Below are 13,159 nucleotides of genomic sequence, written 5' to 3' on the forward strand. Positions count from 1 at the left end.
TGTTACAATTTTTAAATTTGTATGTGTACATATACGTATATTTTTTAAAACCCATGCATTATAGTGCTTATTGGTTGACAAAACAAAAGTGGAAGGCTAATAGACACAAAAACGCAAAAATAGAGGGAGTTGGACTTCCCACAAAATATAGAAAGTAAATTACTACTAAGGTCCTTTTAGTCAATTTAAATTTATGGAAAAATTTCAACTTTTCATTGTTTAACAAGTTCAATGAGTTTCATTAAGGAAACAACTTAATATGAATTACAACTTTCTATAGTAATTTATTTCACATGTCAACCACCCGAATCGTAGAAAAACTGTGCAAGATTTTAAATGAGACAATTAGAATAAAACGGATCAATATTTGATTTTTCAATTTTTTTTATTTATGTTTTATTTTATTATTTTTTTTGAGAAATTTTTTTTTTTCTATTTTGGATAAGCCTAATTCTTATTTTATTTTGGATAGAAAATAAAATAATGTTGCTGAAGATGGAGTTCCCCCACCCCCCTAGAAATATTAAGAAAGTAGTGGGACAACACTATGCAATGAAGCAACGACTAAGTTGGTAACTAACTGTTATTTGCCCCCCACAAACACAAAACCCTTTCATTATCATCAAACTCAAATACTAATACTAATATTCTTTCATTGAATTCTTCAATATTATTCCTCTCTTTTTTTTCCTTCTTCTTGGCCTGCAATAACTTTTCTTCATACCCTCTTTGTCAAAACACATCAAATCATAACTTTGCTTCTTTACAAGTTTTAGTCTTTTAAACCTGGTATATATTTTCAGTTTCTCTGCTACCTATTTATATACCTTTCTTCTATTTTTGCTGTATAAAATTTGTATTTTTCCATGAAATATTTTAGTTGTACTGCATGATTGTTGTAGTGTTTTTTGTTAAGATCGATCAACTAGATTTTGAATCTTTGTGTCTTTTTAGTAGGGTGCAAATTTAAATGGGGTGCACTAAAGAATTTTGGCTGTGTAATTTAAGGTAATTTGATTTTGTTGTTCTTGAAAATAAAAACAGAAAATTTGTATGCACTACATAACCTTTATGTTCAGATTTTGAGATACCAAAATGTCGAAAAAAAAATTCATCAAAATGATCATATGACAGTTTTTTATTGGTTATGTTTCATCTAGGATTTTATTTTTTTTTTAAATCTGGGTGGATGATCTAGGATTAAAAGTGTGTTTTCTTTGGATTTTTACAGAATAATCAACAAATTTGTTTAACTTTTGTATTACAACCAGGTGTTTGACTACATCAACGGATGCAAAAATGGGTAGAAAAGGTAACTGGTTCTCTTCAATGAAAAAAGCTCTCAACGGACCAGAGGTGAAAGAGATTGTTCAGGTTTGTCTTATTTTACTCGTCATGATAAACCAGTTAGTCAACCTTATTAATGGATTATTACAAATGTTACAAGATTGATGTTTTCTACTTTAATTTTTAGGAGTCAGGAAAATCAAAGAAGAAATGGTTTAGCAAGAAAAAGAGGTCTGGTCTTAACACAACACCAACAGACACTGCCCCTGCAACAATGGCGTTACTTCCTCAGCCAACTGTGGCACCGGTGGTTGATCCTGCTGCTGAACCAGCAAAAGTAAGTAGTGCAGCAGATAAAGAACAGAAATTAAGTGGTGCTGCAGATAAGGAACAGACGAAACATGCCTATAGTGTTGCTATAGCAACTGCTAAGGCTGCTGAGGCGGCTGTTGCAGCTGCTCAGGCTGCTGCAGAGGTTGTTCGTCTGACAGCAACTACTACACCTGTTTCTGGAAAGTCTAAGGAGGAAGCTGCAGCCATTAAGATTCAAACAGCTTTCCGAGGATACATGGTATGTTTTTTGTTAAAATTATTATGATCACAGAACTCAGGGTAAATAAGATGGTAATTTTGTTTAGATTGTAAGCATATTAAGTATTACTCTCTTCGTCTCAAATTATGTAATAAGCCATATCTGATTTAAGATCATTTTCAAGGGTTTTTAAACTTATACATCACCATATTCATCATTATAATGACTTGGTCTATCACTGAAATTCTTATGAAGGTATCATTATGGTAATATTCAAAGTTTAACTTGCTTTTTTTTTTTTTTTTTTTTTTTTTGCACGAACCAAAATAGAAATGTATCTTTTTCGAGGTGGAGTGAGTCATGTCATGTAAGGAAAAAATAAATAAAAACGCTTCATATCATGGTGAACTTTTTTTCATTGCCTTTATTTTTTTTATAGGGGAGGAGAACATTACGTGCTCTGCGAGGGCTGATGAGGTTGAAAGCAGTAATGCAAGGACAGGCAATCAAACGTCAGACTACAAACACTCTGAAGTCAATGCAAACATTAGCACGAGTGCAGTCTCAGGTACATGAGAGAAGACAGAAGATGGCTGAGGAAAACCTGGCTCGTCAGAAACAGATTCAGCAGAAATATGCAAAAGAGCAAGCCAAGGAACTTGAAAAATCACAAGTATGCTAATCCATCACTGTGATTTCTGCAATTTTGAATCAAACTACAATAATTTTCTTGTTTCTATAGTACTTATGCTGATGACAAAATGTGCTGAGCATGTTGCAGCAAAACGGTGATGGTTGGGACAGCAGTAGACAGACAAAGGAACAGATCGAAGCAAAGTTGCAAAGCAGACATGAGGCTGCCATTAGAAGAGAAAGGACTCTGGCTTATGCATTTACCCATCAGGTAACAACTTAGACTTCTTTCCCGCTTACATGCCCAGCAACAATGCCCAAAGAAAATGAAGAATTTCAGGGTAGAAAATGCAAAATTTATTTCGCGCTGACAATGGAGAGGAGTTAGTGAGTCATGTACACAAGGTTCACCTATGTCATTATGCAAAAGCATATTTATCAAGGATGTAAACTACTTCATGATTAGGTGTCTTCTTTTCGTACAACTAAGATTGTTTTTTGATTGAGCTAGGCTCAAACTTGGTTCAATTAATAAAAAAAATTTTGGTTCATTTATATATTTATAACTTCTGTACTTTGTGCTTTATACTTCTATTCAAATTTATTTCTAGAGTGAGCTATATAGCACTTTTTAAAACAACTCCAAAATTTATCACATTCATGTCCTTTAGAAATTGTTTTTTTTTTTTCTTTTACTTAGGAAGAGTGATAAAAATAGAACGCCTTGATAATTTGCAAAGTAGCGGTAATTTGTAAGGTAGTTAATTGGAGAATAAGAGCAATCCAATAGCTTAGTTTGTCAACATAGCTAAATGAAATCATATGCTGTACAGCAAGCATGGAAGGCATCATCAATGTCTGCGCACACGTTGTTTATGGATGTAAACAATCCCCACTGGGGCTGGAGCTGGTTAGAACGATGGTTAGCTGCTAAACCATGGGAGACCGCAACCACTCCTGAGAAAGACTTTAGCAATGATAACTCCCCTCGTATTATGGCCTCCTCAAAGAACACTTTGTCTGGGAATCATGAGCTTACAAAAGCCTATTATGGCCGTGAAAAGCCTTCCCCAACATCCATTCGAAAACAATCCCGTTCTTCAACTGGTGGTCGCTTGTCCACTTCCAAAGCTCCTTCAAAGTCCACTGCAGCAACCAGAAACTTGAGATCCCAAAGCCCAAAGATGAGCCCAAGGAAGAGCATTTGGGGTCCAGAAGATGATGCAAGAAGCACACTGAGTATGCAATCAGAACAATCAAGGAGAAATAGTGTAACAGGTTCATCTGTTAGGGATGATGAAAGCCTAGCGAGTTCTCAAACTGTTCCAAGTTATATGGCTGCCACTGAATCTGAAAAGGCTAGAACACGATTTGGAGGTGAATGCAAGAGGGAGAAGAGTGTCACACCCGACAGAGTCTCTGTTAGTTCAGCTAGGAAAAGGGCTTCTCAGCCTGCTTCTCCTGCACGATCAAGGCGGTCTACTTCCTCAGATCATACTTAGAACCTAAATGAAAACATAATTCTTAATATTAAAAATAACTGATTTTGATTTTACTACTCCCTTATTTATATCGGTTTGTATTATTGCTGATAAAGTACGTGTTTGCTTGAGGCTGGTCATTAGTTTCTTTGGCATAGTCTTTAGAGCAGTATGTTTGTTAAACCTTTTGGTTTCTTTATTTTACATTGAGGATAAAGCATGATGATTTTGTAACCAATAATAACTGGCATTTATTTCTGAGTTTGACTGATACAGCAGGAACTACTATCTAAAACAATGTAAGGCAGACTGGTGTTAGAGATACACCAAAACAAAGACAGGCTTTGCTGATTCCTACAGCATATGCTTTTCATCTCCTGCTTTTGATTGCAGAAGCATATTTCATATATTGTTGCAATATCAGCAAGACTAATTGGCTTCAGGGTTTTCAAGAGCAGGAATTATTATTACCTTTACCTGCCAAATCTGAATTCTAGTAAATACAGCAAATTCTTTATACCCAGTACTGCAGCAATGCATATTGCATTTATACCACTTGGAAGTAAAATCACACGATCAGTCAATGCCACAGCCCACAGCTGATCATCCCATAGCTTAAGAGCAGCTACTATGTGTTACCTGCCATAGAAACAATATGATACAGCCACGTTTATTCTCATTGCACAAAGTTCAAAACTAATTTGTTGGAACATTTTTCCTTTAGAATTGGATACATTATAACAAAAAAAATCACAGAAAAAAAAAAATCTTTGCAAAATAATGTATTATCGTATCAATTTAAATTCCCATGTAGATTCTGATGCAGGGATTTATTCCTGAAATCATCAGAGAATTTTTGCAGCACTTGTGCCCTTGACAGAGTTGACACTGGCTAAGGAAGGAAAAAAAAAAGTACTGGTATAACAACTGGATGGTGTTAGGCAATCTTAGCTCAATCATCTATGGACCACCCCTCCCTTTTAACTCCTCTCTCCTACTTGCTGACAAGCTCTCCAATGGTTCATGGGATTTCTCAAAGGTCTCCTTCAGTGCCACTCCTAAGGTCAAAATTCAAAAGCCTCACATCTCTTACTTTTCCGCCCCTTATGGAGGTCGAGCTTTTCCCTTCTACTCTCTCAGCATTAGTGGAAAATTCAATTCAAATCTTACATTCCACGCATTTGGAACTCCAGAAATTTTAAAAATAAAGCGCCTATTTCTCTGAACTTCTACTGTTTGAACTTACGTGAACTTAGTTTGTTTTAACTTATCTGAGCTTTTTCTTCTTTGAACTTATCCAATCTAGAGCTTATTTTGTTTCAAATAAAATAAATATAGATCAAAATAAGATGAACCAAATAAGCCCTTATAAACGTTAATACCTTGACCTAATCAAAAGAAAGTCTGACAAAAAACAGTGGAGCATATGAAGAGTAGTCCAAGTATCCGATTTGAATCTAGATTACATCCCTACATTGAGTAGTGACCCATCTTTAGTCATATGCACACCAAATATCTACCTTCATTGCAAAAAAAAAAGAAGAAAAAAAAAACACTAATATCTTTATTCTTTTTTTAAAGAGTTACTTTGATCGGCACATAGTTTGAGATGATTTAAGTGACTTTAATATAATAAGAAGTGAGGTACTTGCAAGATTAAATTTTTTTTAAAAAGAATAAAAATAATAGTTAATAGTTTATTGAAAAGCACATGCACACACACAGGAGTAGTTAACTAATTTTATAATAAAAGAGTCTAATATGTTACATACACACACAAAGAGAGTAGTAAACTAATTTTGTTATAAAAGAGCCACACACACACACACAGGGAGTAGTAAACTAATTTTAGTATAAAAGAGACTAATATGTTGAGTAGCCCAAATAAATTAATGAGCACACTTTTATTTAAGGCTCCCTAGGGTCTGTTAAGATTAATAGGACCAAAAGACACTGCAGATTCATGACATTAACTCTGACAAGTAATCTGAATTTAGTACATAAAAACCTGACATGCATATCTATATTATAGATCATAGCCAAACTCAAAGATAAAAGTAAATAAAACAATGTTGAATCCTAATCTATAATCAGAAATTCTACACAAAACCTACATTCCAGTATACCAGAATTATAAGCAGGGTTAGTAATGTTTAATTATTCTAATTATTTATACATGTTATAAAGTGTTAGGCATTATCAGGCTATCAGTTCATATTATTATGAGTATCAAGCCTCAATAACAAGGTTCCACATAACATAAACAATCAGACCTATATGACAATTATGCAGACATCCACCAAAAATAAAAAAATTAATAAATTTAAAGGTATATACAGAGAATTCGGCTGGAGTTCATCAACTGTACAGAAACATTTCTCGTCAGAAGTTTCACCGTCGGGGACTAGTAGTAGTATTTAACTGAAAAGAAGGGAAAAAATACCTTATTACTTTCCAGAGCATTGGCTATTGCATGTGTAACTTGTTCATCAAACTGGCTGGTTCACTGCTCTGCTCTCTGCTGAAGTGGGTGTAAAAGGAGGTCAGCTTACTCAACGAGGATTCAGGGAAAACTCATCCAAGAGCAATGGACAATCTTCAGCTGCACTGCAACCAAGATAATCCTCATATCCAAATCAGCCAGAACTTGTGAGTTGAAAAGGTTTGTTGTGCTCTCTTTATGACTTGTTTCACTTTTAAATACATAAGATCCTCTGAAAACCTTCGAATCTATTGAATATCAATTCTCCAGAGCTATAGATCGACATACTGACAAAGAAGGTGCCAAAGTTCCATCTTCTGGTCTCTCATCATGATCAATCTCAACAACTGAAGACAAAAAAAGGTATAGCTATGGATCAAAAGGCATGTGAGATGGATAGATAAAATCATTACTACGATTTTGATGAAAATACAAACACTGAATTCTAGAATGTAACTGTTGGACAATTTACAGTGTTTCATACTCACCATCCTTTCCACCACTATCCGATTTAGCTTTTTAATTGCGATGTGGCAGAATCATCTAGTAATACAATGAGCAAGCTAAAGCCAAACAACTCCTTAAAAGCTCCTGAGTATTGACACAAAACTTTATCCTATTAACATATTTGATGAGAACAGTACCCCAGAACATTAATCTCATTAATTTCCAACCGTAGCCTAAAAAATATCATAATTATGCCTTTGACGCCATTAGCACTAGAAGCATTCCCACCAGAAACAACCACTCAGAAACAAGGACCAAGCATCTAAAGCTCAATTTGCATACAAAAGACAGATCTTAAGGTGCTCCACCATTCAATAAACAACAAACCTTACTAACACAAGGCTTCTGACAGTCAGGGTCCTTGAAATGTTGCTTAATCTACCCAATACACATAATCAAAATCATGTTTTCTTATATTCACTATAGTACTTCCTTCAAAAAGTATGCACCAAGTATAATGTACACAATATAATTTTTGGTTAAGTGGAATAAATGAAAATGTGAAATAGTGGGACCGCACTTTTTTAATGGGCCACATGACCATAAATGTAGAAGAGCATTCTTCTAGGATGTCCAAAAAAGGAAAATTGCAAATATATTATTGTAAAAATTAAAACTAATGATCCCACATTTGCGTGGTCCTCTCATAACAAGCCCACATTTGAGTAATCGCAAAGCAATCCCACCTGTTACCTATATCTTCTCAAACTAGACCCTTCACCAGTTTTGTTAGATTCGTAACAAATTGAGGGAGACATTCCAGGTGTCGCTTTCTAATTGGTGTTTTTTATAATGAAAAAAGGAAAATTATCATTTATACACCCTAGGTTTGGGCTTTTATCAATGATACACCTTCTTAGATTTTAACTATCGACCGTACACCAATACTTTCAACTAATTAACTGCAGCAAGCAGTACTGTTTTTGTATTAAAAATAAATAAATAAATAACTACAAGAAGCATTCCATTAATTGAACGTTAGTAATAGGTTAATGACTTACAATTTTAACCAATTTTAACTCCCTCCTTAATTTTCCTCCTATATTTAAAGTAACCCACCCACCTCTATCATTATATAAACAAAGCCCCCTCATTTGCTCTTATTTATGCAGCTTTTTCTTCATTTGGCACTCAAATCAGCCAAATGAATAAGACACTTCATAAATCAGAGCAAATAAGGGGGTGTTTGGTTCAAACAATGGTATGGGTTTGGAATGAGGAATGAAACTTGGGTGGTATGGGGTTGAAACTTGATACTTGATTTCATGTGTTTGGTTTTTATCTAGGAATGATAGTCTTCCTTTTAATTTTAAACCTAAAGGTATGTGTATGAGCCATACCCACCTTCCCCCTTGGGTTTCAAAAACCCATACCCTGAGGGTTTGAGGTATGGGTTTGAAAAATGAAATGTCAAAAAACAAACACAAGGTATGGGTTTTGGTCATTCCAAACCCATACCTTATACCTAATATGCTTGAACCAAACACCCCCTAAGAGGGCTTCGTTTATATAATGACAGAGGTGGGTATGTTACTTTAAATATAGGAGGAAAATTAAGAAGGGAGTTAAAATCGGTCAAAATTGCAAGTCATTAACCTATTACTAACGTTTAATTAGTTGCAAGTATAGGTGTACCACTGATAATTAAAACTTAAGCAAGTGTATCATTGATTAAAGCCCAAAACCTAAATAAGACTCTCACAGCCAACCTTAGCCTTCCCCTTCCCTTCGGTGTTTGAAAAAGCGCGCCTGAGGCGCAAGGTGATAAGGGGTAAGCGTTGGCAAGGTGATTTTGATTAGGCGCACATGAGGCGCACTTGAAGCCAAATTCTGCCAATTTTTTTCAATTATTTATATAATGCGCACATGAGGCGCTGCATATCCCTTATCGCCTTGGTTTGTCAGTTTGTCATTATCTCTGAAAACTGTTTGTCAACATTGATTCTTTTCTCTTGATAAAGAGAAGACCTCTACTTGGGATGGAATAATAAACGCTTTCATTGATAAATATAAGTGCAACATTCAAGTTGAAACTGCACATAGACAACTTGAGATGCTAAACCAAAAGGAAAACGAAGGTTTCATCTCTTTCTTCAACAAGTGGAAGGAAACTTCCGCTAATATGGTTGAAGTTCCTACTGACTGAAAAGAAGTTCGTAAGGATGTTCATCGAGAACCTTCAAGACAAGTATTCGAACATTTGAAATATCAACATAATTTGAATACTTTCAAGGCCATCTATGACATAGGTATTGAAATCGAAGAGGACCTTGCAAAACAAGAAAACTACTAACAATAATAACACAGTGGCTGGAAAGGAAAGAAAAACGACAATCCTTCTTCTTCTTAAAACACCCACTCTAGCAACAACGTTAGTACCTTTGATCTTAATGAAGTCTTAGCCATGGATAGTCAGAGACCTAAGAAACAATTAAGGAAAGAGTTCAGCCCCATTGGGATGAACTACAATACCTCTTTTGATCGACTCCACGCCAAATGACTCATCACTTCTGTTTTGGGTGTTTTTGTCCCTCGGGAGAGTTACAACACAAAGACTGGTCCGGGGTGAGCTGTACCTACAAAACAAACGGAGACACCAGATGGGTGGTGCTCCGCCTCCGACGCACAAGTTAGAAACTTGAAGGGAGAAAAAAGGTGCGGAAATTTAGGTAGGGATCTGCTCAAATTCCAAGCTCAGGATGTCTCTATCAAAGAGTAAATGTGTAATAAATGATCAAAACGTGTCCCCAGAAAGAGGGTCATCTCCCTATTTATAGGGTCTTTGGGATTTGTGCCCCTGATTAGGTCACTGTACCCTAATCAGTGGTGGGTTGCGCTGCTTTGCGGCTTTCTCGGGATTTGGGCCTGAAGGCCGCCCTTTTTTCCCTTATTTTCTAGAGCGACACGTGTCAAGCAGAGATTGGTCCATTTTGGGCCATCCTGAGGCTGACACGTGTCGTCCTCTGATTAGACCACGTGGCCGGGTAAAATTACCCTAAACAGCCCCTCACAGATGTGACGTGGCACGCCACGTGGCATATGTGACATGTGTCACGCTCCGATTGGCGGTAATTTTACCATTAAAGAGTAACCATTCACCTTCCGGGTAAATTACGGAAATGCCCCCGTTTTTACCCTCTATATATAGTCGTTTACCCTCATAATTTTGGTACGTTTACAAAAAATTTTCTAGAGAGAACTTTGAGAGAGCAGACGTCACCCGTTTGAGTCAGGCGCAAGCAAGAAAGCTCGTCTTCCAGAGACCCAGCCGGACTCGCCTAGTTTCAGATATCTCTTCAAAAGGTACCGTCTCTGCCTCTTTCAGCTCTTTTTCTTTTTTCACCGCTTGTACATATTTCTTGCAATAATGGATGCATCACCAACACACACGGCACAACCTAGGTTAGAGTCCAGCTGGTCACCAGGGACGGCTGAGTCTAGGACTGGGAGTGTCGTCTTGGGGTGTTGGAACCACCCTTTGCCTCAGATTCCGACCAGTTACGTGTCTGTGCAGGACACAATGGCTCGGATAAAGCAGACGGCAACTGATCCAAATTACAAGAGCGAAGGCTCAGGCGGCCAAACGCCTGAGGGAGAAACGTCTGGTCAGGGAGGCCAGACGGCTCTGGAGAGATCCCCTCCGCGCGCCCCTTCAACTCCTGCTGATTCCTTCTTGGAGGAATGCGACCAAGGCGGCGACGAGGCCGCCTCTGCCCCCTTGAATCAAAGTGAGGAGGAGACGGAGAGCGACAGCTCCGCCTCTACCTCTGAGAGCAGTGACGACTTACCCCCACTTCCGGATAGCGAGGAGGAAGAAAGGAAAAAGTGGAACGAGAAGGATGATCCCTTCAACATCCACGTCTCCTCCAAAGACCGGATCCAAATGGAGGAGAACTTAAAGAATTTTACCCAAATACACCCGCTAGGAGACGGGTATAGAATCCGGGTGTCGCCTGAGAATGGCACCATCGCCTGGGAGAACGATGAACAGAACGCCAACAACTATTTTGGCTGTTATGAGGCGGCGTTCAAGGCTGGTCTCCGCTTTCCCCTTCACCAGGCGGTGAAGGCAATTTTGAGAGGCTACGGCCTCGGAATCTGGCAACTTACCCCCAACTCTTGGACAAACATTCTGGGGTATGTTGCCGCCTGCGAGTTTCAGGGGCTTAACCCCGGCTAGGAGGCTTTTGCTAGTATGCACTATCTTAGCAGAAGCCCGGCGGCTGGAGGGCGTGGTACACTCTAACCACGCAGCCTCAATATATGATGACCTTGGACAAGGTCTCGAAGTTCGATGGCTGGAAGCACAGGTTCTACCTGATATCAGCCCCAACCAGACGGGAAAATTATGAATTCCGCCTGTACAATAAGAAGCTCGACTTGTTGGGCAGGAAGTGCGCTCTTCCCCGGATCCCAGAGGAAGATTTTAACAAGATAATTGAGGCAGACTTTTTCGGCCTCACAGACGCAACTCTGTCAACCGGGGAAACAATAAAAGTTTCCAAGAACTGGATCCCCAAGAGCGCCTGGTTCAGGGATGAGTGTTTCCTAGCCGCCTGCGGGCTAGGGCACATGTTTACAAAACGTATGCGCCTGAGTTTCTGTAGTATTTTTCTATTGAAATTGATTTATGATATTAACCAATTTCTTTCTTTTTGCAGAAGAAGCAGTAAACATGTTGCAGTCGGAGAAAACTCCCAAGCGGTCTTCTGCAACCATCCGTAAAGATCTTGCGGAGAAGGTTGCGGCTGAGGTCAAGGCCAAGGTATCAAACGCCTGACCCTTTCACAAATTGATCCTTTAAAATCATTTTTCCCGGATGCTAATCCTTAACTTTGGTTATTTTTGCAGGGAGGAGAGATTGGAAAGTCGTTTGAGAAACAACTCAAACGGGCTAGGGAGGAAAACCCTACCGTTCTCAACAAAATCAAAAAGTCCACCTCTGCATCAACTCCTGGTGCCTCAGCCGGGCATCAGCAGATGCGGATAGCGGGGCGACTCGAGAAGGTAGGCGGCAGCTTGTGCCTTGATCTTGTCAACCCCTTATCAGCAGCCGCGGGGTTCACCACGCCTGCAAGCGGTTCCTGCTTGGCCGGCTCTGAAGGTAAGAACCCTTTTGAATCCCCGCTTGAGCTGGGGTGGCCTTTACGGGTGAAATCCCATTCTCAACAGACGTCATCTTCAGACGGCCGACAACAAATAGGTGCCGCCTTAGTCTCGCACTCATCACGTATTGATTGTGGTGCAGATCAATCTCCCCGCTGGCCAGACGTCCAGAAGCATGCCAAGGCTATGCTGGAAGCCGTCCGGAAGAGGGAAAAGGACAATATCCCTGGGATAGAGACGTTCAATCTTGAACGCATTCTATCCCTTCTAGCGAGGTAAGAAACTTGTCAATTCAATTTTGTTTATTCCAAGTGTTTTATCCCGCCTGCAATACTTATACCGCCTGACTTTTTGCAGGCCATGCTGCGGGTAGACGGTCTCAAACGTCCTTATTCCCGCAAACGGGAAGAGGTAAAAAGGGCCAAGAAGTCCGCCATAGACGCTGATAATATTTCTTTACACTCGACTATCGTAAATGAACTTGAAACTAAAGCAATAATTATGACACAGGCGTCTAGAATCCAGCAGCTGGAGTCAGATCTGAAGACGGCTAAGAAGGAGGCGGAGGAGGCCCAAAGGAAGGCGGACGAGAGCGCCAAAAAGGCTGGTGAGGCGCTCAAGAAGGCCCAGACGAACCTTGGCACACTTAAAGGTGTTTCCGAAGAGAACACCAAACTGAAGACCAAGGTTCAGATGCTGCTCAGGCTCAGATAAACTTTGCAGCAACCCTGGAGGCGGAGCTAAATCGCGTTGTTGCCGAGAGTGACGCTGACAATGACGCCCGGATGAAGATTGCCTGGGCTGCCCTGTACCCGGACGTGGATTATGGCGTCTGGGCACTGGCTCACAGGTACGCCGAGGACGTGGTGTACTTGAGGGAACAAGGTGAGCCAGAGCCTGCCTCTTTCGAAGCTTGGGTCAACTCCAACAACGAGCCGTCTGCGCCTGAGCTTCCAGGTCCTGGTGAAGCACAGGAGATACCTCAGATGATGAGGAGAAAGAGGACCAGGAGGCATCGTCTGCAGGCCAGAAGTGACCATTCAGCGGCAGTGTGCCAATCTCTGCTTTTTTATTTTTTCTTTTATTCAGCGGTTGTATGCCAAAACTTGCTTTTTCCGGCCTGCGTGTCGA

General features: G+C 39.4%; 1 protein-coding gene and 1 long non-coding RNA gene across 3 annotated transcripts; one reads left to right on the plus strand and one right to left on the minus strand.

The window, feature by feature from the left end:
• Window positions 1-318: 318 nt before the first annotated feature.
• LOC110734821 (protein IQ-DOMAIN 1-like) lies at window positions 319-4,167 on the plus strand. Of its 2 annotated transcripts, XM_021914969.1 has the most exons (7): window positions 319-789; window positions 955-1,008; window positions 1,272-1,374; window positions 1,475-1,858; window positions 2,259-2,492; window positions 2,601-2,723; window positions 3,286-4,167. In XM_021914969.1, the coding sequence occupies exons 2-7, from the start codon at window positions 971-973 to the stop codon at window positions 3,952-3,954; spliced, it is 1,551 nt and encodes a 516-aa protein (XP_021770661.1). In that variant the 5' UTR covers window positions 319-789; window positions 955-970; the 3' UTR covers window positions 3,955-4,167. The 2 variants fall into 2 exon arrangements, with proteins under 2 accessions (XP_021770661.1, XP_021770667.1); XM_021914975.1 differs by lacking the exon at window positions 955-1,008.
• Window positions 4,168-4,248: 81 nt separating this feature from the next.
• LOC110734836 lies at window positions 4,249-7,288 on the minus strand. The gene is made up of 3 exons (XR_002513928.1): window positions 6,904-7,288; window positions 6,377-6,762; window positions 4,249-4,572 (listed from the first exon to the last, which is right to left on the minus strand). It is a non-coding gene; the product is annotated as an uncharacterized LOC110734836 (long non-coding RNA).
• Window positions 7,289-13,159: the final 5,871 nt, after the last annotated feature.

Source organism: Chenopodium quinoa, unplaced genomic scaffold (genome assembly GCF_001683475.1).
Source record: "Chenopodium quinoa cultivar QQ74 unplaced genomic scaffold, ASM168347v1, whole genome shotgun sequence".
In the NCBI taxonomy this organism is placed as follows: Eukaryota; Viridiplantae; Streptophyta; class Magnoliopsida; order Caryophyllales; family Amaranthaceae; genus Chenopodium; species Chenopodium quinoa.

Excerpts from the sequence above, each read along its gene's own strand:
- LOC110734821 (XM_021914969.1), top strand. The coding sequence starts at position 971 with ATGGGGTGCACTAAAGAATTTTGGCTGTGTAATTTAAG. Across the intron at positions 1,375-1,474 it reads AGGTGAAAGAGATTGTTCAG|GAGTCAGGAAAATCAAAGAA; the intron begins GTTTGTCTTATT and ends TTTAATTTTTAG. Across the intron at positions 2,493-2,600 it reads AGGAACTTGAAAAATCACAA|CAAAACGGTGATGGTTGGGA; the intron begins GTATGCTAATCC and ends AGCATGTTGCAG.